Raw genomic sequence first — 25629 nt, forward strand, 5'->3', positions numbered from 1 at the left:
AAAAACTGACGTTGCTCTTCGGCAGGCTGCAGCATTTATTTTTACAAGTCATGTAGCGCCCAGCGGTCGGAGCTGCCCTAACTGAAGTGAGTTGTGTACAAGGTACACAGAACTGTGAAGCGCCAGAATCACTGATTGGAGAAGTCAAAGAAAGGGATAGAGCCACCATCCAGGTGCGACTGGGCTCGTGGCAGCAGGTAGATGATGGCGTCATCCACTCCCACATAAGGCAATGCAAATTGCAGAGGGCCCGGTGATGATTTTATCTGGGCTTGAAGGTGGGTCAAGAGCAGCCTCTCCAGCACCTTCATCACATGGGATGTGAGGGCAACTAGTCAGTGGTCATTGAGGCCACGGTGTCTCCTACAGCATCGGGACTGCCTGCTGCTTTAGGTTCAGAATAAGGAGATGTTGGTGGGCTTTAGACAGCTGGATGGCGCAGGTCTTCAGCACCCTGGGGCTGATACCATCAGGAGGCCTTATGTTGCTTCACAAGAGGTTTCAGTATGTACTCTAACTGCCTCACCACATACACCCTTGACCCAATCCCATTTACTCTTCTTCAGACTGAATTTCTTCTCACCATCCCCATCTCTGGTTTCAGGGTGTATTCCAAAAGCTTTCTAGACTGCCAAAGTCAGCCCCCTTTGATGTTGACAACTTCAACCAATTGTCTTCGTATCTGCGCCTATCAGACCCCAACTCAACTGAGACAGCCTGTCTCATATCGAAAGATTTGTCTTACTTATTGCAGTGTTATCTATATACTTTTGTCAAATAGTTTATATCGTTGGCAAGTTATCCATATATATGGGCTTTGGGGGAGGACAACCAAACACCAAATATTCTAGCACCGTTGATTCAATGTAGACATTAATGACACTTTATCGTGCTGCATAATATGTCATGCCATAGCAGGGTAGGAAATTCACATAATATTTAGGCCCCATTCAAGGGCGTAACCATGTATATTGGGGGGGTTAGATTGGTATTTTCTCAATATTTCCTAAAGAATGCATTGTTACGCACTTGGCTTAATGGCGAACAGCACCGAAGGAACGTCGTTACACCCTCTGTTTAATACTTCAGTGGGGGGCTGTCCGACGGGAGGGGTGCGGTAGTTGCGGACTCACGCTCTGTGTCCGCTGGAGAGCGCAGCTCTCCTGTGTATGCGCACGTGTCTGTGTGTGCGCGCAATAGTGTGCCTGCATCCGTCTGGGCGATAGTGCCGCGTGCTGAAAGAGGGAGGGAAATACTGACTTAAATAAATAGAATAGAAGGGTGATGGCTAGCTTGCCACACGGAAGGCTATCGTTTGCTGCTGAGAGGACGGTGTCATCAGAGTGTGTAAATAAATTTTTTCAATCGGCTCAGGAACCGAAACTAAGCACCGAAATCTGCGTTGCATTTCAGTACGGTAGGTACCGCGTAGGAACCGGTGCTATATTAGTACCGGTTCTCGGTACCCAACCCTATAGGAGAGTGGAAATATTTCTCACTGACAGCAGTCTGTGAACCGTTAACTAAGGGTAGCTAGCAAGCCTCATTAGTTGGAATGCATTGATGCATACATAAAAATGGAACTTGCTTTTCAAGACCACACCTGGGACATAACCGTATGTGGAGGCAGGACGGTTAGATATTTCAAACATGGGAGAGCGATAAATGCTAGCTAGCTAAACTGCTAACGAGGCTACTCCTCGTCTGCTGGAGACTTAAACCGGGGTCGAGACGTTGTTCCTTCGGTGTTGTTATTGAGCTGCAGACACGTGAGTTTATTTTCTTACGTGAATGACAGAAGATCATTTTATTCTTTTCGTTTGGTCTTTATTTTACGCAACAAAGCGTCAACTTATATTATTATATATTATATACTATTAATAACCTTTTTCGCGGACCGCAAGAAGGTCCGTCAGTTAATAAGCACGTTGAAAGTTGCGGGCGGACCGGCCGGGTTTAGGGGCGGAGGGGTTCCGCTGGTGGGCGAAACCGCGCACTGAGGAGTGAACAATTGTAATCGTGATGGGGGCTGTAGTATTTGTGAGTGTCCACTGACATTTAATTGTCCAAGTAAAACACGTAGTACTAATATTAGTCATTGGCGCTGTATCCGTCCATCTTTATTATTTCACAAAACCGCGCACCTCTGTGACATCATCAACACATGATGGTTAACTTAACCGGAAGTATCCAGGGGCGTTTTATTTGTTTGAGCATGTGTCCCTATGTTTTAGCATTGCCTCTCTGAACATCACCATGTTTACATCATCCGAACGGCAGGTTCACATGATCTGAATTATTATTGTCTATTGTAATGGACTGACATGTTCTGTGAGCGAGATTACACATTAAGACTTTGTACTTGATGGAATTATTTCCCCTTACACCTACACAATCAGTATTTTTACTTAAGTTAAAAGCTTGAGTTGATACTTCAACAGAAGTATCTATACTTCTACTTGAGTAATGAATGTGAATACTTTTGAAACAACTGGTTATCACCCACTATGTTGCTCGGTTGCCTGGTGACGAAAGGACACGTATTTCTTGTTGTTTTTGCTCCACTTGATAAAGTCAGCAGAAGAATTCCCCGGTAGACAACGACATTGGTTGTTGCTAAATTTGAGGGCCTTTTTCTTTTGGACCTGAGATGGTGACGGAGACTGGATTTGCTCTCTGCGAACTCACAGGTCTGATCAAGAAGTGCTCCTTTTTTCTTTTTAAGAACGTTTGATCCTTCCCGCACACGGAACAACAGTCAAGGCGAGACTCAAAAACATTCAATGGCATTTTTGGCCCCTTTCGTAGTGATATTTGGGGCAAAATGATATTTCTTATGGGCAATTTTTCCCTTTGCCCTCATGTAATTCAGATGCAAAATAGCTCACACTGCAGGCCTTGGTTGATTCCAGGCTAAGGCATCCTACAGTAAAATATGTTTTATATTGATACTATAGCCTAAAAATAACACAGGAAAGCACTTGGGTAAATATACAAGAACACCACCCTAACCATTTTTGATGTTTTAGTTGCATTATTGGGGTGTTATAGATTTTAAATAGTTTACATATATAACAATCAAATCATGACTGTGCTGTGTCGTAGCCTATGTCACAATGTTCATTCTCATGCTCCTCCAAAAGTGTAGCAAACTGTCTGTGATTCAATGGTTGTGCCCTGATGAAGTTAAATATTTTAGTGACAACATCAATGACATGGTTAATTTTTGACTTGCAACACAGGCTGATGTATTATGTCACAACCTGGCTCTTTGGGCCATGACAAGATTGGAGTTGTACTGTTTTAAAGAGTTTTAACATCTTCTTTATTTAACATAAGCCAACGAAAAAAAGGTACACGACCACACCACCGGACGTCTGCTGGAGAGAGAAGAGAGAATGAACACTGGGTCTTTTAATCTCAGGGAACCGGGCCCAGGTGCCTTCAATCACCAAACTCAGCCCACAAAATCCCACTGCAAAGCTGCTGCCTCCACAGCAGGGGTCACCACATTTATAAAATGCAAAAATATTGACAGGACTTGGACAGGCCTCTGTTGTGACACCTGCAAATTGGTCCCATTTCAGACCCAGCATGTTTGTGCATGCATCTACCTCCGTGAATAAATCGCTCCCTGTCGTTATCACTTTCATTGAGCGCAGTGCTGCCAGCTCCTCAGTTAGCTCTCGTCCAAAGCCAAGGAGAAGAATAAAAGCACTGCAGCTTTAGTCCATGCATGAGGTAAAATTAGACAAAAATATTTACTTTGTAATTTCCAATCAACCTCTCACGGGCCGGTCACGGACAGCCAAAGGGCCGGATGTGGCCCGCGAGCCATACAATGCCTACCCCTGCTCTATGCAATCCCTCAGCAAGTCAACAACTTGTCATTTATAGTTCATGCAAATATTAACCTAATTAATTTGATATAGAAAGTGTACACATTAAATGGTCATCCATCAAAGCATCTTGCTATATTGATTTAAAGTAAAATGTCTTTTGTACTCCTATTTTGTCTATGGATACAACTCTATACTTGCTTGTCTATTATCATCCATAGCGTTGTGATTGAACAGTGGGCACTGTTTATTAAGACAAGTTATCTGAAAATAAAAGACCTTATTGATCTCTGCAATAATTCATGTTACACTATTCATATGATGAATGAAATCAAATATAGACTATTATTACGATTGTCAATAATATCAATGATGACATACTAATAACAACATATCCTTAAAATAGTATAAAATAAACAGGCAAGAGTTTACATAAAGGCTAGTCTAACATTTTATACATTTGAAATAAACCTTATAATTGTTTTAATGAAATTGATTTTTATTTAATTGAATAATTTGATCAATATCAGTATTAATATTATGTATGTATGAATTTTTTGGTTTATTTATTTGTATACTTTTTATGAAATAAAGCATTTTATTTGTGGTCTGTTTTACCACCATCAAACAGACAGCATTGAAAGTGTATGTTGCGAAAATACCACTTTTGAACCGATAGGGGGCGGTAGTGAGTGGAAAAACAGCGACGCACACTTCAAGAACAGCCAACCTCATGGGGACTGCAGTACCCGTGTGCATCCACTAGGGGCGCATTCAGAAACACACTCACACAGTTTTGTCATGAAATTGATGTTCCAGGGGACCTCAGAAAAAATCATTGGGGGTGTATCTAGAAACCATTTTGGAGCTTGTGGGAGGGGTTTGCCCGTGGGGACCTCACTTTAGGTCCCCACGGGGACACAAGTCCCCACCGGTCTGTGTGCAATCAGGTATAGGTCCCCACCGGCATAGAAGAACAAGAGCACACACACACACACACACACACACACACACACACACACACACACACAGAAATGTACACCTGTGGCATCGTAAAGCCCACTGATCCATTTTTTTTTATTAATGTTTCCCATTCACATCTTTCATTCTTTTTATTATATCCCTCTATAATCACACCCAGATTTACAGGAAGACCCTCCTGTAAGAGTAATCTGTGTGTCTCAATGCAGTGTTTTATATCTAGTTCCTCTATTAAAGGTGGGTTTTAAAGATGTCCCTTTTTCAAGAAGTCGAGCCGTAGGGACTGGCACAACATTAAAAGAGATTACAAGATCAGAGCTGAAGCTACAACTGCTCAAACGTGCCGCATACTGCACTCCTTTATCTGTTGTTCTCATGCACAGAGGCCTCCTCCATTTCTATCAGAACAGCTTCTCAAGGTTGCGGCAAAAAATTAAAACAACATTATCACAGGAAAGAAAGACAGTGTTTCACTCCTCCCTCGTTCCTCAAACTCACACACACACACACACACACACACACACACACACACACACACACACACACACATTCCTTCTCTCCTTGACACAGTTTTCCTCTCTTCTAGTACCCTTTTTCAGCTTTGTGAAGAGCACCTAAATCGTAATTTATTGAAACTGTCCACAGTTTATCACACTGCCTTAGTTCATGCCTCTTCAAATGTCCTCTATCTACAGTATTTTCCATCAAGAAAACAAGTTAATTATCCGTATAAATTACTATGTTTCAACTTGGCTGCCAACGCTGATCTCCTTTATTGGTTAAAATCGGCAAGAACTGTCAAATTCAAAGCCAATGAAAATGCGTGGTACAAACCTATGTTAAACAGCAGATGGGTGCATAATGAGTCGAACCCCTGAACTGCCAGCTCACTTACCCAAGCTTTTGGGCAGCAGATTGCGAACAAATTCATTGTGGTCTCCCACGTGGAGCATGCTGTAGACGCTGGAGGTCATCAGCTCCCCCTGGGCGTATCCGAGGTAGCTCGTCACGTTCTCCGACACAAAGACGATGCGGCCCTCCCGGTTGACGACAAAGAAGAACCCATCAAGGGCCTGAAATTAGGAGAGGGTGGGGGGGGGTTTAAAAAACAACAACAATAGAGTAAAATCCGAATGCGTGTGTTGAGTTGGGGCAATTTGTGAGGCAACGTGTGAGTCACCTCAAGCAGCATGGGCCCCAGCGCCTCTTTCTCCACCAGCCCCTGGCTACTGGAGGAGATGTCGCTCTTCTGAACCTCATCGTCTGGCGACACAAGAGCTGCACTCTCTATCGGGGGGCGAAGCAAAGCAAATCAGAAAAGCTTTGCTTGGACAGTGAATAGCAAATTGATCCAATCTCAAGCTTTTCACAGACCGATCCATTGTGTGTGTGTGTGAGAGTTTGTGTGTGTGTGTCCTCACCCTGCTCACGCCGTTTCATCTGCTGGATTTGGTCCACGGTACTCTTGAGGATGTGGCACTTGTCGGGCTTGGAACTGAGACTGGCAATGTCGCCCATGTTGGACGACAGCAGCTCCGCCAGCTCCTCGATGTAGCGGCACTCCAGCTCCCGTCTCCGCTTCTCCACACTGCACAGAAAGGAACCACGTTGGCTCTGACCGGAACGGACCGACCGCAACCCCCCGGGTCACGGCTGTCCCCACCGGGGCGAGGAGGTGTGAGAGTCATGTGATTGGGATACTTTCAACGCATGGTTCCATAAAAAAATTTGGGACCACGATAATGTACTCAGTGGAAGTTCTTCAAGTTTGAACCCTGAAACGTTGTTTTTGTTCTATTGGTAACAACCAATGACAATGTTCCTCAATTATCTCTGAGCAGTTGTTATTCATTGGCCAACGTATACATCCATGCGGATATAGCTGCATTAAGCTAAAAACATGAGATCTGTTTTTTTTTTAGTTCGAGTTAGATAGGAACCCGTCATCTTGCTCCCGTCACATCCGGGGAATGTGCAATGACGCTGTTTACAGTCAATCCACGGAGCGGAAAGAGGAAATATTTGAACAACTGTTCACAGCAGTTTGTTTCTTTTCCAAAGAGGTGCTCCGATTGATCGGTTTACAGTAATGTCACAATGTGCTGTGGTTTTTCAACCCCCTTCATGCGATTGGTTGCTGTGATATGTAAACAAGAAAGTTTGTCAGCGACACAACCGAAATACGGCGACTCAAATCTGCTTCAAAGTGAGCGTCTTTAGACCACAGCTTTCCCCTATTCTCCAGACTCAATAACGTACTTCAAAACCGCAGAGTTACTGCAAGGTATGTGGTAAACAAGAAAAAAGGAATGCGTGTGCGTGCGTGTGTGTGTGTGTGAGAGAGAGACGACAACATAAAAAGTAGGTCAGTGCATCGGCCTGCCAGAACACACAGGCGTGGTGACCAAGGGAGGGGGAGTGAAGAGGGGAAATGTGCAGGTCAGTGGCTGCGTGGAGCTGCTGTAGAAACGCCAGCGGGGCCGTTACCTCAGCTTACATCGGCTGTGGGGCCTTATAGACTCCTTAAGGACTACGTGACCCACTTAGACCTGACCTCCACCTAAAACTTTAACCCCAAATCCTGGTCATGAGTGTGCCTTTTATTGATCCCGAGTATCTTAATTTGCTCTCAGTTGAGGTGAGTTGAGGAACCCTTCAGATCCTAAACTGAAGAAAAAGTACTAACACCACACATAAATAGTCTGATAAAAGTGCTTGGAAGAAAAAGAAAAAAAATGTATTGGCCGAGCAAGCTTTATTACCTACCAAAATAATAAGGGGCCATTTTTGCATTACAAACATTTTTTTCATGACATTTTATTGTGATAATATATGATTATGTTTAATAAAACTGGAACAGAAACAGATTTTAAAGCCAATTAGTGTCGGCGCAGCATCAGCTATCAGCAGACTGGTGGAAAGCGATTTAGGGGGAGCAGCTGACGTTCTGTTAGCTAAAAAGTGCTTCATACGTTTTGCTCCGTCTGTGTTTCTTGTGTGCTTGAGAGTTCATTGCGTGGAGACTCTCAGTAGTTTTGCAATGACGAAATGAACACTTTTAAATCCACGTTAGGGGAGGCATTTGCCTGGCGATGTAATGCAGGAGACAGGCAGTAGGGGAGGAGAACTGTCCCCGGGTGTTTACCTCTGCCCCGACGTGTCACATGGTGAGCCCTTCCTCTTGCGGGATTCAGGTGTGGCAGGGTCCGGGGGGTTTTCCCCTACTGCGCTCATTTTCCGCTTTAACTGATCTGTAGAGGAAGAACACATGGCAAAGCGAGGAAAGGTCATTAATCAAACGAGTAATCAAGCAATTTCCCCCAAAAACGGACAAACAAGTGTTGTGGCTACCGAGACCTCAACTGCTGCTCCAAAGAACCTCAGGTCACGCGGTTCTTTGACACAACACTTTCACACGAGCTGTTACTGCCCCACGGAATAATACAGCGCCATTTATTATGTGGCGCATTGTCCGTAGTGAGGTTCACAAAATTCACAGCCCGTATGAACTTTGGTTTGAGGTCAGCGTTCAGCAGAACAAAACAGAGCGAGGGGAAAGATAACAATGTTTTTCTCTTTTAGGGTTTTAACAAGTTGCACCGCAACGTTAAAATATGGAGAAAGAGAAACACACAAATACAGTCAACACTTTCAGAAAAGTTCCCATAGATGAAAAAAAGAAAAGAAACGGAAATGTCAGAATTGACGCACTAAAAGGCTTTTTTTTTAAATGACAGCTGTGATTCATGAGGAGAGGTATTTCAAACGCAAACAGTGACTGGCTGTAGTACAGGAGGAACTTCTAGTGTTTATTGGGGTTGTACCAAATAGATTAAAGCTTCTTGCATAACATGTTATTGCCTTTTCCATTCCGTGTGCTCGACCCAGTTATTTCAGCAAAGTTGTAGATGAAGATTAGACTTCATTAATATTACACTATTGGTAGAAGATTGTTTCTGACTGCAGTCCAGACATTTCCAATAAATCCAGAGCATTGTTGTGATTCTGAAAGAAAAGCATATATACATCAAAAAGAGGACATTCACCTCACGTTTTTTCCTAAATGGAATAGTGTGCGTGAATTCATTGTTGTTGGTGCTGAGCACACAGCTGTATTAACAAAGGAATCTAGCAGCAGTTTGACAACACCATGATCACATGACAACATTTATATCAGCACAATAATCTAATATTTGTTCTCCTTTCTTTAGGGCGATGACATTGCAAAATCTGACAATCAACATTTGAAGCTTCATTTGAGAAGCTTAAAGAAGGGACATTCGGTACAGCGCTGTGCTTTCCACATTTAAATTGGATTCAATTTGCTTGTTTATGTTGATGAATAAAAGGGATCAGAAATCTTACGGTGAATTTAAACGGTGGTACCGTAGTTGCAGTGATATAGTTGTAGAATTGCACTAATTGAACAAAAAGACTTGATAATATTGGCTGCTATATTCCCTTTTATTCTCCCTAATGGACTTGTTCGTTATCTTTATCTGCCAATCCTACCGTCCACAGCTCTGTTGCGGCAGCAGAGGCGTAACCATGGCAACAGGCGACATTTGACAAAGCACACTGTGTGAAGAGCAGGAATTAACAGGGTTCTTCATGATCCATTAGGTCAAATATTGATGTTAAAACCTTTTAATGGCATCAAAAATCTCATTTAAAACCACTCTAGTAATCCATGTACACAAAATGTAAGGGATGTGACTTTCTGTCATGTCTAGCAAACTGTAGAGACTCAACATAAGTGGAATCACACATTTGCTTGGGTTCTAAGAGAAACTGAGTTCAGCTTTGACTTCTTTCACAGCTGAAACTGTACAGTCAAGAGGAATTAGTACCTAAGGAAAACAGCAGCAAACACCATGCATTATACATTTTAAGAATCCAGACCAGTGGTTGCTGCGTGTGTGGATTTTCCAGGCTGCGTGCATCCACTGGAGCGTTTTAGTTGATCGCAGCAGAAAATAAAGACATCCAGCGACATTTCCATTAAACCAAGGGTTGCTTTGCCAGGGTAAGTGGCGAGAAAAGCATATTCAAGCCACGATTCAGCAATACCTCAAGTCCTAAACAGCGCTTGGTACAACTTGTTGGATTTTTCTATCGATCCATTTCTTTGCTCTGTACAAGGTGTCCCGGGGCTTCATCTCTCCAGGGCTGCAGTTCTATTAGCACTGATGGACACACCTGGGCTAGCAGTGAGGGGATGTCACAAGATCATGTGGTGCGTTATTGACAAAGCTGTCAATTATTTTCTTGCCCAATGCGTCAAATGCCGTGGGGTTATAAAATGTTAAAACAGTACAAAATAAATGATTACCATTGTATTTAATGACACACAGGGCCATACCAACGGCTGCGCTCTGACCCCATCTTTTTCATTTAGCTCACCAAGAAACCATCTCATTTCCTAGAAGCAGTGGGGGAAACCCTGGCTGATTGTTGCGCTTGAAGGTACGCAGCTTTGCTCCCCACATCCCGGGCCATGACCCCCTCGAAAGAGGTAATCATGAGCTTACGTGGTGGGGTGAACTCGGAGGAGTCTTTAACTGCCGTCTACTGCGTGGACACAGTGGGAGGGCGATCACTTCGTTTGACAAGTAGTTGTAAAGTTCCCGACCAACACAATAAATTTTTTTTTTTTTAAAGTAAAAAGATTCATGAATAATTGTCTCTCATTGTTGGCTGCACATGGAGTGTACTTCCAGTGTAGCAGTGTGGCTGTAGTCCCACCACTTACAGTGGTTCTTTGTGTGTCTTGGCTTGGATCAAGCCGCTATCTGATCTCTGTAACTGCATCCAAGAGGCTGGTTTGCCTGGTTAAGCCTGATACATAAGGCTCTGTGCGGTACGGTGCTGATACCTGGCTGAGCCCCTAAATCCTTACTCGCCACCCTGCAGCGTGAGGTCCCCTAATGGGGTCCCGTTAGCTTTAATATTCACATTTCCGCTATTGTAAGTGTTGAAGCTACAGGCCAAGGTTCTTGGTTATGTGAAAGGAATCACACCTCAAAATTTAAAAAAAAGGACACCATTAGTTAATTGACGCAGCCAACACCGCATGAATAACTTTTAAAATAATCAGGAGGGCTGTTTGCACCTCTTGCTGCATCATATCTTAGTAAAAGCCATCGTAACAGTAAGTAAAGCTAACAAAAAAAAGGTTTACTTTATTTTACACTAGAGACTCAATAGCCAACAGCTGAAGTTAAAATGCAGCCTTGGTTGTAAAACATTTGACTCCGTGCATTGATTTGTTGCAAAATTGGGAGAGAAGAAAGATGAACCTTCAGCACCACCGGTACGTTCGGTCAGAGCTGAGCGGTTCTCTCACACGTGGAGTCGCACTGCCGAGCCAGACTTCATGATGCTGCTGTGCTCCTTTAACAGATACTTTAATGGTTCTACAAGGGCCTCACCTTCACACCTCATGTGGTGTATTAATTACACACAAAAAGCAATCCTGGTAAGAGCAGCAACTCTTTGATGAGTGAAATGAATCAGATATGTCAGCAGTGGAAAGAATACCCATCACAATTAGGGCTGCAATATTATCTCATTTAAAACGTCAGAAAATACTAAAAATAATTAAAATGTTGTAGAGAAGCAGCAAGTTGTTTTTAAATGGTTGGAACATAAAATGATTTGGTCTTTCTGCTTGAACAAAAGGCCACAAGGAGCCATGATGGGTAAAGGGGAGTCCAACGTGTCACCTGTCAAGTAACCTCTCCCTAGGACAGGGCTTATAAAAGTAGCTCCTCATACTGTGGAGAAAGAAATAACTGGCCAGAAGAGAGCCTGCTTATCCACTGCAAACCCTCGTTGAGGTCCAGCCCATTGTTTCCCACCGTCTGTTTACACCCAGATCCAGGATGTTTACCAAAAGTAAGGAATTACCTTGGACTACAAACACACTACCACGTCAGACTCCCCACTGTATAGAATATATAGAATATATAGCCAGTGGGCCGCTGCCCAAAGTCACTTTCAGCATCTGTGAAGCAGTAAAGGAACATCTAGTATACAAGAAAAATGTATACCCTAAATGTAAAAGTAATTACATTACTCCATAAAAGGGGAAGGGCTCTGCGGCTGCTTTCTGGGAACAAAAGAAAACGTACCCACTAAATCCTAGGAATAGTAAGAATAATGATGCTTTTTTTGTAATAACATGACTGTATGAGGTCATTTGTTTGGACGGGGATCGCTGCCTCGGTCACATCTTTCACGGAGGGTTTTGGATCTCAAACACGCTCACTGCCAGAAAGTTTATTCTCACATGAATGCTCATCGCTCATTGAACTCTTCCGTGTGATGTAAAGTGGGAGAGTAGTGGTGTGTGTCCTCATTTCAACTGGTGCAGCGCTTCTGAGGGTGAGTCAGACGTGCTGGGATGTTCAGCGCCATTCGGCCGGTACATAATAAAGAGTTATTATCTGTCTCTTACTTATCAATTTGAACCCGGAGTAACTGGCCCTCTTCAAATTTAAATTGATATCATTGAGTATTTTATGACGGCTTCAAATGCAGCCAGTTATGCACTCCGTTTCGAGTACTGAATAAAAATAATAAACCTTTAAACCCAGGGTCTTTTATTCATTCGCTATTCAGGGTATCCAAAACGGTAGATCTTATACAACTTCAATTTGCTCTACAAATCATACAAAAAATAATTGAAAACAGCTAAACCTCAAAATGTCAATAAATCTATTCCTTTCAAATGCAAAACAAATGCTGCAAAACACACTTCAAAAAGCTGTACTTCAGATAAATCATTATAGAAATGATTCCAAAGACTGAGGGTTACATTTTCAAAACAAGTTTCCAAAACCTACATCATTAGATGGAAAAATAGATGTATTTACTTTATTATTATTCTACACTGGGGCGGTGGGGTCCCCATGTTATAATGGTAGGGGAAACACTGCTCATTATATTTGCTGTTTGATGCATTTCAAACGGAAGATGTGCTGACCGTTATGTTATTTTTCACCCTCCCATATGTATGCTTGAAATGGAAAGCACAATAGATCAGTACAATGGTGAGTTGCAGCCCCATGAGCACGAGGGTAAAAGAAGGTAAAAGAAGCGCGGCTGTTTTGCAGCTCAATACAGCAACAATGAACCAGCTACTTTGTTTTGCTTTACTTTTTGGGACACTAAACATTGACCTCTGTTCCCCTCCTACGCTCTAATCCTACAAGCGCTGCCCTAAGCCTGGCTGAGACGCTGAAGTCAATACCGTGATAATAGCATTCTTGGAATATTCAGTGGAAAAGACTGGGACCAGAAACACACGCCGGATTCACCTGGGGCTCAAGGCTGAGACGCACTGCGGCCGTATTTACTTACTTGATCTAGGGCTCCAGAGGGCGAGTCATGTGGTTGGATGTTGTCGGCCTTGTCCGAGGCTCAGAGCAAAGATAGAGAGAAGAAGGGAGGTTGGATGGGGGGGGGGGGGGGGGGGGCTAACAGCTCGGGGTGGAGGCGACAGAGAGGCGGTGGTGGTGGCCTTATGTCTCCACGGCCGCTCCGTCACGTGGCAGCATCTCAGGTGCAGGGAGAAGCCTGTTGGCCTCCGACTAGAAGGAGAGAGAGAACAACTCAAGTAAGAGATTGTTTTTGAAAATAAATATGAAACCGAATGCCTAATACCAGGTCATTTGTTGCAAAAAGTGGATAATCGCAAACATCCCAGCGGCGCAGTGAGCCCGGTGGAGGTTTGATGTTTTCTGCCTTTTGTGCAGGAACACCGCAGACCTTGTTTCATCCGACCATGAAGCATTTCAAAAAGATAATTGCGTCATTCTGCTGCCTGGACGACGTTTCATGAACAGACCGTCCTCCCAGAGGTCAAACACTTAACTTTAAGTGATGAAAAAAAGTGTCACGTAAAGGAGGAGATTCTGAATCCTAATTTTGTCATCGTGGCAGCTCATCTTGAGCACATGGTTGTTATTTATGTTTTTTGTCCAAATACGATCCTTTTGCCATTTCCTCCTGCAAAATAGAGGAAGAATTGCAAAAAAATTAAGATTCTAAAATACCTTTCGTGTTATCCCACACAGCTTTAGTCTCATCAAACTGGGGCACAGATGTCCCAGTTAATAACCAGAGTAGAAAAGGCTGCAGACTCATTTGCTCCTGATGTTTCCAGACGAGGCCTCGGCTTGATACCCGCAGACAGCTGGCTAGTTAGCCACCCAGCAGGGGGCGGGGGGGGACTGAACACTGCCGAATCCACACACTGTTCCGTGGCTTCACCTCTCATAACCATAACGGCCCGCCAACAAAACCCAACGACACACACATCGCACGTGTTCCTTCTTAAAAGTCGGCCCCTCTCGAGGGTTTAATGGACCGGGCAAAGCACCTGGAGATGGTCCACTTAAACTTGGGAACTGGGAAGTCTGTCAACAGAGGTGTTAATATCTGATGATATTATTTTGTCACGGCCTCACCCAGCTCTTTGAGTCTTGGCTCACAAAGAGGCATTCAAGAAATTACAACATTTCCCCCCCAATAAGCCTTTGATACAGGATGAGCAATTATAAACTATTTTAAATACAAAATAGGAGATACAACTCAGAGAAAGACTCCATTGGCAGGCAACGTTGAAATTTCAAGTCTGCAGGCTACTCACTCCAGATGTGGAGCGTCGACTGACAACATGTGTATTCAATGCTTGCATCTGTAAGCAAGTACCATAGTGAACGCCTGCACGTCACCTTCAACACTGCTTGAGGAACCTGTGTAAATGGTCATCAAATCCAAAAGGATTATCTGTGTCTGGGAAGTCCTTAAGTATGTGTATTTTATTAAGGATCCCCATTAGTCTACACCGTAGTGGAGACTTTTTCCTGGGGTCCGGGCAAATCATTGACATAAAATGCAGCGTGGACAATGTGGGTGGACAGAAACATACACTAAAGGGCAACATTTACAATAAGAAAATAAAAAACTAAAAACGACATTTGTTTTTTCAAAGATACCTAAAAAGAAAAAGCCTAATCAACTCTAATTTCCTTTCTGATTATTGCTGCCTTAAGTTTCCTTTTGAAATCACATTTATTTATTTTTAGAGTTAAATATGAGGGGAGCACATTCCAGAACGCAATAGCTCTGTACTTTACTGTTTTCTTTAGTGCGTTGGTTCTGGGTAGAGGAAAAGTAAAGTGACCATTTAGTGCCTGTCTAGTATTATAACCAGGTCTCAAATTTGCATGTGAGAACAAGCTGACAGGTTTCTGTGAGAAATACACCTTATTTAAAAACAGTATAAGGCTTAAGTAGAGGTGTTTTCCCCAGAACGACATGGAAATGACGTCCTTCCAAAATTTGGAATGATCTAACACAGGTGTCACATTCTAATTTGTGTCAAATGACGAGCTGTTGTGGCTCCACACGACATTCTTTGACCCCCCCTCAGCCTCCTTTGTGTCGTGGATGATGTCGGCTAATTGCTGGTTTCAGCCCAGGCAGCTTGCTTTCTTCAATGCAACGTGCCTCGTCATTTGATATTTGTTTTAGTTACACAGAGACTTTCCGCAAACAAGCCGCGGCGGACGGGCAGTGACGCCCCATCAATTTGTCTTTTTGTTCTCAGCTGGTGAGTTTGCTGTGGGTTTAAGTCCTGTGGGAGTGGGAGGAGTCAGTATTCTCGGCACACCTTGGAATTAACGTCACGATGGTTAAGACGATTTCTAGCTTCACTTCTGCCTTATGGAAGGCTAAACTCAATAGGAGACGTTCACACAGCGACTTTCATTCTACAAGTTAGCCGATTTGAATGATTCGCCTTGTTGAACTATACAATTGCATTTCAAAATAACTAAACGACTTTTAACACTAGTTTATCTGCAACTATTGATCTAACTGATCTGCAATTCGGAACTCCAGTAATTTATCAAGTGGAAATAACATACATTCTTCTTTTATATATATATATATAGATTTAATTGTGAACTGAATATTTTGGGGATTTTGGACTGTTGGTCAGACAAACAATAAATAAGTATGGAATAGCAGAGTCCCAAATAAAGAAAAAACTATGGCCATACATTCAGAAAACCAATAGTGCAATGTTTTGGTCGATAAATATTCAAAATGAGTTATTATGCAGCCCTTGGTCTAGTGTTCCCACAGAGGACAGACCTGTTCAGTATTGGCACGTGCACTGACAGAATGAATCCTAATGCAGTGTCACTGTTCTGTTTGCATGGTAATATTGAACAAACACATGAATTGTGAAAAGTCTGCTTCACCTCCATCAAACAATATAAACACAGTACGACAGGTTGAGATCGGGCCAATAGTGTAATTCACCATGGAGACCAAGACTGGTAGCTCCAATTAGGTTAAAATGCTAGCATCATAAAAAAAGAACAAATGAATAGCATCACGTCTTCAGGCTCTAAAAAATCAAGGTCAATGGAAGAAATCCAAGTATAAAGTTGGAGTAAACTGACGTTACTCACCAACGGCTCTGAAACTTGGTTAAAGAGGAACAGACGCTGCAGAACAAGCAGACACAACCTCTCTCCCCGACATTATTTGACACAGTAAGATTCTTATGTGGAGAAACATCGCGGGTGTCGTCACCCAACAAGTTTTTTGTTTCGCATATTTACTTGCAAGATAAAAAGGCCAAAAAGTCGTGGCGCTGGCTGGCTTGTGAAAGCCACGCCTCAGTGATCTGCAATGAAAGCGCCGAGGGGGGGGGAAGGAGCACCAGGGGGTGGGACAGAGGACAGGATGGACATTTCTTTGCATAATATCAGTTGTTGATCTGATCGATGCGCCTCACTGAAGCACTTATACAAATACTTCAGATTCTAGAATGAGAATAAAGTAACACATGGCTGCCAACCCACATCGATTAATCGGATTTATAAAAAAAACAGCATTAAAAAGCTTTAATTTCCAACCCTTTATTTTAAAACAGAACTGCAAATTCACATTGCAAAAATACTTTTGAAAGTACAGGTTGCTCCTTGAACAACATAATCTATAAAATAATATTGAAAAATTCATTAAATTATTACCATCATTGTAGTGCAAGTTAATTCTAAATGTATGTGAATGTATGCACCACATCTAAATACAGCGAAAAAATATGTGTTATGAGATTTAAAATGGCATTTGTAAAAACGTGTCTTTAGTGCTTTACTGCTGCCATTAGCGATGCTGTTTACGTTCCTCACGTCAAAACGAGTCAACGTGGTGCTCCCGTGCCTTGTTACGAAGACTTTTGTTTATTCAATGTGAAATTTCTCCCACACCTTGGACGAGTTAACGCGAACAGACGTCTTTGCCTGCGTCATGTGACTCACAACAACTGCCGGCGCTGCAGGCCGCTCTTTCCTCTACGACGGCTTGGCTCTTCTTTCTTCTTCTTTTATAATAATGACCATAATAGAATTAGTTGCCCACGCTTTTAATAATCCATTTTAATTGATTCGTTGTTGCAGCCCTAGTTTACTCATCATTAGCGTTTGGGAAGTATTTGGTCTCAACAGAATTGTTAAGTAAGCTCTTTACCTGTTGTATGCAGAAGGGCAGCGGTCCCGACCTCTTTTGTCTTACAGACCAGTTTCAAATATTGTTCAAATTACGGACCAGTACCCGTGGGACATTACTGTACCTAAACTGGCCTCATGACCTCAGGCAGCAGTCTATTAAATGCTTCAGCTCGTAGAAATGGCCCTAACCAATGATCTCCACTGCAGAGTTCTTCCTGTAAAACAGGTTTGCAGCATCTTTACAGCAAGCCGACACCAGAGGCTCATAACCAGGGCAATGAACAGCCACTCAACTGTTGCAAGACACTCCCGTTTTCCAGCAGTTCTTGGCAAATCTCTTTAATTAGTCTTTAATTACTGTAAAGCTACAATAAATAAACTTCTGAGAAACCCCAGGCCTATCCAACACCTGATTTTACACAGGTCTTTATAAAGATGGAGTAGGACTGGGACAGGCAGGTAACAGCATCCTCTAAAAACAGATGGTGTGGAAACGCCTGTTGCAGGCAAAAAGGCTGCAACAGCATTTAAGCATCGACACGCAGGACTTCCTGTCCTCTCGGTGCTTTTCGTCCCTCCAGCCGTAGCCCCCCTTTAGACAACAGCGATGCCATCGGTGTGCTGCAGTGCAGTGAATCGGGGCTGCACGTTCCATAGGCGACTCTTATGAGAGCACGCAGTGGATACTGGTCAGGTCTCATATTGCTCATACTGTAGCTCCAACGTGCCCAACCCTCCCAATGTAGAACCCAATGTCACACGATTGCCCACCAAAACGTCACTAAGTAGACCTCTCGCGATCATCGATATATTGACTTATCGCACAATATATGAAATGAGCTTGATAATATTTGGTGTTCAGTTTACACATAAATGTACGGCACCAACATTTTAGTCGATCGCGCTCCCTCTGTCCTCTAGTCTGCTTTCTTTGTCGAAAGCCGAGGCGGGGCTGAGGCAGTGTCTCCACACACGCTGACGCTTTTTATGCATCACGTCGTATTTCAGTTTTTTACCTGTCACCAGTATTTCTACCCAGGGGGAGACGAGCCAATTGCATTGTAAAAGTATAGTCAACTTCAAGAAATCCATCAATGTACGAGGGGCTGCCAAAACAACAACAACAACAACACACAAACAACATCTCATCGGTGTGTAGCGGTGTTATTTGCATTTAAGTGGCTTTCAGGTGAGCAGGGTAATCAAGGGTTTGGTGTGGCAGCTCTTCTGGAGCATTCTTCACGTAGAAAGATACTTCACCCTAGCGTCACTCGTGAAAACATAATTAAATACTTCATTGTACCATCACACTATGAAAAATAAATATATATAAACGTTGAATTTGAAATGCACTTCCCACTGAAAGGAAAACCATGACACGAAGGCCATCCCTTTAAGACCGGTAATTGCTTTTTCAAACTGATGGAGAAATGATCGTTTATAATAAGACATGTCACTCATTGTTGGAGTGTCTGTCACCTAACAGGTAACAAGATCATTTCTCTTTTAACTGTGATATTAGAGTTTGTCTATTTGTATCTCCAGGTTCCTCTCAATCTCCCTCATCCTTGGGAAAAACACACGCATGCGGCGGTTTGAACCCACTGTTGTGCACAAAAGCCGCCGAGGGCAAGCCAAACGTCATTTGGAATCAAGAAAACTGGAGCTGTAGGGGCCTTCATCTGCTTCAGGGGTTTAGTAATAAAAAGGTCGTAACACAATATTAACAACAAATGTTAGTGAGATGGCCAAGTGCAAAAATTGGAAATATGCAAAACAGCTGTGAGTGCTTCCTCCTGCAGTTTCCACTGAGACGTGGAAGCATGTCGGCGCCCACTCATTTAAAACCCAGGCACATAAACGCCTTCAAGCTCCACTCCACAAGAGGTGTTAACACCGCCATAAGTTCATTACACACCGATCACTTCCCATCCTAGTGTGAGGTACCAACAGCCGCTAAACTTCCTCTCATTAACTCGATGGCGTCCCCCTGGGCACAGACACATCAGCGCAGGATTATATCCCCAAAGTTCTTTCCGTCGCTCATGATCACTTCTCAGTTAAGACTCTACCTCCTCCACACAGGATGGACAACACTGTTGTGTCGCTCATCCAATTGTGGGCCGACTTTCCTCGAAATACTCGACTGTTAATCACAACGCGACAACAAGGATGTTCCCTGCTGCTCTGGTTCCTCTTCTTTCTCTCATTCTTCAGCATTTATCTTTTCTCATTTCCTCTAAAATTCACACACAGTCTGTCGCAGAAGCCCTTTTAATTTCTTCCCCCGTTTCGCGTTGGTTCTGATCTGCGATCTGTTCAATACTCACTTCCCTTGCTTTCCCCTTTGCCCCCGAGCAGGGAGACAGAAGACAGGCAAAGTGCCGGCAAGCCGCTGAGGTCCGGCGAGGGGTCCTGCAGGGCGCACGGGGCGGGTTCGATCGCAGCTTATAATGAAACCGCGTCGGATCTGCCTCGGCGGGAGATCATTTACGGGAAACACTGGATTACAGAGTCACGGTGAAATGAGGACCGCGCAGGTTTTACCACTGTATTCCAAAGCACCGAGGTCGGCCCCAAATAATGCTGATCGGAGCACCCGCAAACAAAAGGCGACGTGAAAAACTGGAATACCGTTTCTAATAAAAAGCACATACATGAAAGCAGAAACGCAGCAGGCACCAACTGCCTCTACTTCACGAGGAATCTGTGTTGTTCTTTGAGTTGGTGTGCGCATGGAAAGAGTGTGTACAGGGGCCCGCGAGGGCAAAGTGTAGGGTCACAGCACAGTGATAAACAGGCCTGTTCAGAACGGCCTGAATGCTGGCCGCTTCCTCCGCAAACACACGCTCGCACAACATGCTTCTCACTGGGCTTAATCGGGGGGCAAATAACATTGCAGATTAACTCACAAAATACAAGAAAAAATTGTATTTATTGGGGGGATCTGTACGGACCACGGATCAACCGTTTATTATTATTATTATTATTATTATAACACACCTGTGGGACTCGCAAAGACAAGAGAGGATGCTAACAAAGTCATCAGCTCTGGGGATCCTCAACAGACTGGTGACAATTCAAGTAGTAAAAGTTAAATAAATCACTGCTTTTGGCTCTTAAAAAACTAACTGAAGTGACAACAGCCAACACAAACATGTCCAGTGTTTGATAACGTCAACCTACATCAAGCTTATGAAAAGCAATCAGGAATCAGGTTTTTGCATATCAGTGCGCTCTGACATCGAGGCGAGCTCCCGATTATGTCCCGTCGCCGCATCGATGCACAATAGTTCACGTTCGCATCGACACCTCCATCGAACATCTCTGCGCACATCGACTTATACATCCAAAGAGATTGACATTATTCACAGGAGCAAGACATGCCATCCTACGTTAGATTAGAAAAACGATGGCCAAAGTGACCAACAACGATGCTGCTTCAGAGAGAGCGAGCGAGAGATTCAGGTCATGTCTTGCGTCTTTGTGCGGGACATGAAACTGTGCTGCTGTCCAGACTCTTACAACGACACGCTGCAATGTTCGTACACAACCATCCCAACAAAAGAAGGGGTCAGCCAGTGTGATGGGGGAGCCCAAATGATCCATCTGGACAACGCTGGCAAGTACCGGCCCGGTACTACGGCCTGCAGTTTAAAAACATCACTGTGAGACTTTCATAGGCTGGTTGCAGGTGTCCTTGAGGATCGGGTGGAGTGGGGTAGGGTAGGGGTGCGTGAGTGTGTGTGTGTGTGTGTGTGTGTGTATGTGTGTGCGTGGGCGAGGGGGCTTCAAAACAAACAGCAATGGAAACGTACTCCAGCTCCAGCAGTGGAAGGCTGTGACAGTGGCAGCCAAGCTGCAGCAGTGCTGAGTGCTAAAATGGCTGCTCATTCTCATACAGACACAGAGCGTAGCTAGGTAGGAGAGCTCCCCCTCCAAACTGTTTGCCCTCATCCACGTGTGTGGGGCTAAGAAAAGGGAATCCCTAATGTTGGCAGTAGAAACATGAATATTAGCCAGGTAGGATTCTACACTAATCATCAAGCAGCAACAACATCCAAAGCCCTAATCTGCCTCCACATGCTCATCAGTATGCACAGACGCGCTCTTTTTAGCGGAGAGAAGACGGAAACCACGGAGGAACGAGATCTGACTAACGGTCCCCATCTGTTTTTCTTATCCCATTTGAATGTTGGGTGTAGATTAAGTTGATCCGCCATTGATAGGTATGCGTTTGCTGTATCATTGGATCACTTGTTCGGTTGTTTACCATGAAGCTTGTACTCAGAGCGCCAGCAGGAGTCGCAAACTTTGAACCAAATAAGTGAGGTCCACACTAAACTCTATACCCTGGCCCCTATCTGGGCTCCATCTCACCCTAAAGAGGCCCCGCTAGTACGCACAGACCACAGACACTGAAAAAGGAGGGCGCAAGACCAACACTCCACAAACGGACTACCTGCTGTCATCCACCATCAGGCAAAACAAAGCAGTCAGTTGCAACACAATTTAATATTAATATACATAAAAGGATTTAAATAAAAAAGAAAATTCAGAATTGGTGGGTGATATTGGCAATATGAAAATACATCAATTTAAAATATGAATATTTGGAACATGGTAATCAAACAAATACAGACGACGCCGTAAGTCCAGACTTCACCCAAAACTTCTCTGGTTTATGTTCCATTAGTATTACCACACAAAAGCCAGATCACAGTAATACTAATGCTCTAGGCGCCTTTATAACTAAACCATTGCATGATTCATGTTTTCTATTATCAACTATTTTCTTTTTCTACACTTACTACGCCGCCGTAATCATACCAACACAGCACGTCACATCCCTCATCTATGGAGGGGAAATGTGTAGTCTTACACAGGATCTATTTGCAGAAAAGGAATGCAATATTCATAGCTATGTTTTCTTTATAAAAACATGGGACTTACAAAGCCTTGTGTTGTCTTTAGCTTAGAATGAGCCTCTTCAGAGCCACAGATCACTGGCTTCACCTGAAGGTCGACAAAATTCTCAGACAGGCTTGTGAAATCGCGGTGATACTGGCGGTATACGGTCCTGCAGAGAAGCTGCCATGTTAATTTTTACAGTTCTACAGTGTTTTTATGGCAAGGACAGACTTGGAAAGAGAGGATTTATTCAGTTGGTTGCAACCTGCAATCACGCCGATAGATCCCACCAAATGCTGCACACTGTGTCGCCAAGATCTTTTTTATTATGACAAGGTTCATTCAGCTTAGCCGCCATTAACATGCAACTAAACCAAAAAGATTATGATTAAACACATATTTTAGCTCGTTTAAAGCTGTCTGCAACTAATAATTCTAGTTGCGCTGGGGGCGAGCTAAAGATTGCCCACAGAAGGCGGGGGTAATAAGCACTAGCCAATTGCTGAATAATTAGAAAGCTGTATGACATACAATTTAACCAATCAGCGTCCTTAAATAGACTCCTTTAAAAGTGTCTGGAGGAGGATTTACGAATGAAGACAATAGGACATTGGGAAGGGAGGTCAAGGGGGGAGTTCTCCCCTTTATTCTAAGAATATCCTCATCTCCCACCGCCTGTCACTGCTGTACATAGAAATATATTGTTCCACAACACGTGTTTTGTGCCTTGAAATAACCTCAAAGACGCCGAGGGAATTTCCGTCTTTCGCACACAGGCCGCGGTGCACGGTGCGCGTCGCGGGGTCAACCGGACCGAAGCTGAGACGACACCTCGGGGCCGACACCTCGGGGCCGACCTTACATAACGAACAACCCCGGTGTGTTTTTCTCTAGGGGGGGGGGAACCGCCCAGCGTCACGGGTGCATCTAAAAGGAGATGTTGTTGGTGCACGAAATAAAAACAAATGAACAGAGAGTCGGGGTGTCTGGGAGGCCCTCGAGCGTCTCCTCCACCGCGGGGGGCGAGTGGGATCGCGACCGTGAGGATGACACGGAGTCGTTGCGTGTGAATCGGCTGTGATTCGGTACTCACCCGTGTTGTCGTCCGCTTGCGACTAAAGGTCCTGCTGTCAATTGTCACTTTGGATGATTAATTCCCAGGCAGTTGGCTAACTTTAGCCTCCCCGCATACTGGTCTCAGATATCTACAGTTTTGCTGTTGTTGTTGTTGTTTTTTATCCACCGTTACTTGGGATTCGTAATGTTGTGGTGGGCCGTGGCGATCGTGTTGCAAACTCACGAGCAGATTAGCTTGGCAACCGGGCGAGAAAAGTTGCGTGTTCGCTGGCTCGCTATCAACGTAACGTCAGCTTGTGTTGACAAACAAGCCTGCGTCGCTGAAATCAAACGCACGGCTTGAAGCTAGCTAACGCCAGCCTGCCTGCACGGTTAGCTTGGCCAGCTAACCAGCTAAACCCAAACCTTGTTCCGAAAAGCCCCCTTTTTTCCCCCCCGCTGCGTCCTGCTCGTGTCCGCTCGGCAGCGGACGAACCGTGAGCCCCTCGCTTCTGGGTGGTATCCGCGTTTGGGCGACGGCGCACTCGCGTTAGCTAACCCAAGTTACTGCTTCGGTCTCTGCTCTCCGCCATTTCCAATCTCTCAACCCAAACAAACAGCGCTGCTCGTGCCCACGTAACGTCAATGCGCGTTCACGCCGACGGCATCGGACCGAAGCTTCGGGCCGCGTTGACGGATTTAGGACCGGATCGGGACTGTCAGCGACCCGTTCGCGTCAATACCGCACGGAAAGTATGTGCGCGTGTTGCAGACGTGACAGAGATCGAGTTGGCTCGTGCGCGCGTTGAGCGACGCACTGTTCAAACCGCACGGGCCTCCTGCAGCTCTGTGTACGCGCGCGCGCGTGCGTGTCGGTGCACCGTGCAGAATCCATAGTGTCTGGTACATGGTGATGCATTCAGGAGCTGCGTGATTTATGAGCGCACGCGGTGTTTATGAGCAGTATTAGGTGGCCACGAGCCACCGTCTCGCGGAGAGAGAGACACGAGGACAGCGGAGTGGACACTGGTTCCAGTCCTGCGGAATGTGGAGCAACCTGTTTGTTGCGTTCAAATCGGTGATGTTATTTATATTTTTATTATTTTTGTATGCCACTATTTGTTTAGTTTGGCAGAGTGAATGTGATCTTAATGTGGGAAATGAGAGCAATACTTCGATAATTTAACGTGTACGTGTTTTTCTCTAAATAATTATATAACCAGGCACTAATGATTAAGAACATAAAGACATTATAAAAGAGCACATCCGATTTTCCCTTTGAAGCTCAGAAGGTGAACAGATTTACCATCAGCACTGATTGGCCTGCGTCATAAAAAGTGGAACATTTTCCTTTTAAAGAGATTATTGCTAACTATGACAATGAAAAAAAGGTTGATGCAACTTAACAATTAAATACAATGGAAAGGCCATAAAACCAAATTATGAGCTGAAAAAAGACAAAAACACAGGCGATGTAGTTTAACTTCCACATTGTAAATTGATCCATAAAATATATTGATTGGTGCAGCTTTAATTTGACCCCGGTTACACATTTTCTACTGTTTATTACATGAGGAGACGTGCAGCTGGAAACATTATTTATAGTTGGATACATTTGAGAAGGAGAGTAGCGTCTGTGGGAGGCACACAGAAGTAATTACACTGTGTGTAATAAGTAAAATGTTCCCTTTCATTCCTTTTGAGAAGTCTTACTTCTAAGTTGAAGGTTAGGACTTATGGACAGACATTTGGATCTATTCTGATTTATTATTGTTTGTTTTGGCTTTATTTTCTTTTTTTTCTGTCAAATGTAATAATTGCAATAATTAAAAGCCCTTAAAGCATCGGTTGGTGTCTTAAGTCATTTGAAAGCTGTCCGCCCAGATTTATTATGACGGGCCGGCTCATCCACAATTTGACAATTACCCCCCGATTCCCAGACGCGTTGGCCAGTGAAGACGTCACAAGCGACATAACAAGGAAACACTTCAAAAAAATACCCAGTGTCGTCTGAGGGAAACAATGAGAAACCACAAAACATTTAGTAGTAAGAATAAACCCAGTCAGCCATCACAAAGTGAAGTCTGTGAAGGGAGAGCAGCGATAGTGGGAATATATACTGCAGATAAAACTGCCTTCAAGTAGAAAGCGCTCGCTGGTAAAGCCCACGGCACATTTGTTATTTATGTAGTTGCTCATGCGAAATGTGATGCTTGTGTCAAACGGAGCAGCAAAGGGGCGACTTGACCCAACTGGCCTTTCCTGTTTGTTGGTATTTGGAACGGGTCACTTCTGTGTACAGCTGAGAC

General features: G+C 44.0%; 1 protein-coding gene across 2 annotated transcripts in view; it reads right to left on the minus strand.

The window, feature by feature from the left end:
* Positions 1-13292, minus strand: part of ncoa1 (nuclear receptor coactivator 1) — a 32451-nt gene extending 19159 nt beyond the window's left edge. The window contains exons 1-5 of one of the 2 annotated variants that reach the window (XM_062559412.1): positions 13185-13292; positions 7966-8071; positions 6242-6408; positions 6001-6107; positions 5716-5893 (exon numbers count right to left, since the gene is read on the minus strand). In XM_062559412.1, the coding sequence (XP_062415396.1) occupies positions 5716-5893; positions 6001-6107; positions 6242-6408; positions 7966-8054 (541 nt within the window). In that variant the 5' untranslated portion in view covers positions 8055-8071; positions 13185-13292. Of the gene's footprint in view, positions 1-5715; positions 5894-6000; positions 6108-6241; positions 6409-7965; positions 8072-9722; positions 9882-13184 lie in introns of those variants that run through there. The other variant, XM_062559411.1, reaches the window with a different exon arrangement.
* Between the last annotated feature and the right edge of the window lie 12337 nt (positions 13293-25629).

Source organism: Pungitius pungitius, chromosome 20 (assembly GCF_949316345.1).
Source record: "Pungitius pungitius chromosome 20, fPunPun2.1, whole genome shotgun sequence".
Taxonomy (NCBI): Eukaryota; Metazoa; Chordata; class Actinopteri; order Perciformes; family Gasterosteidae; genus Pungitius; species Pungitius pungitius.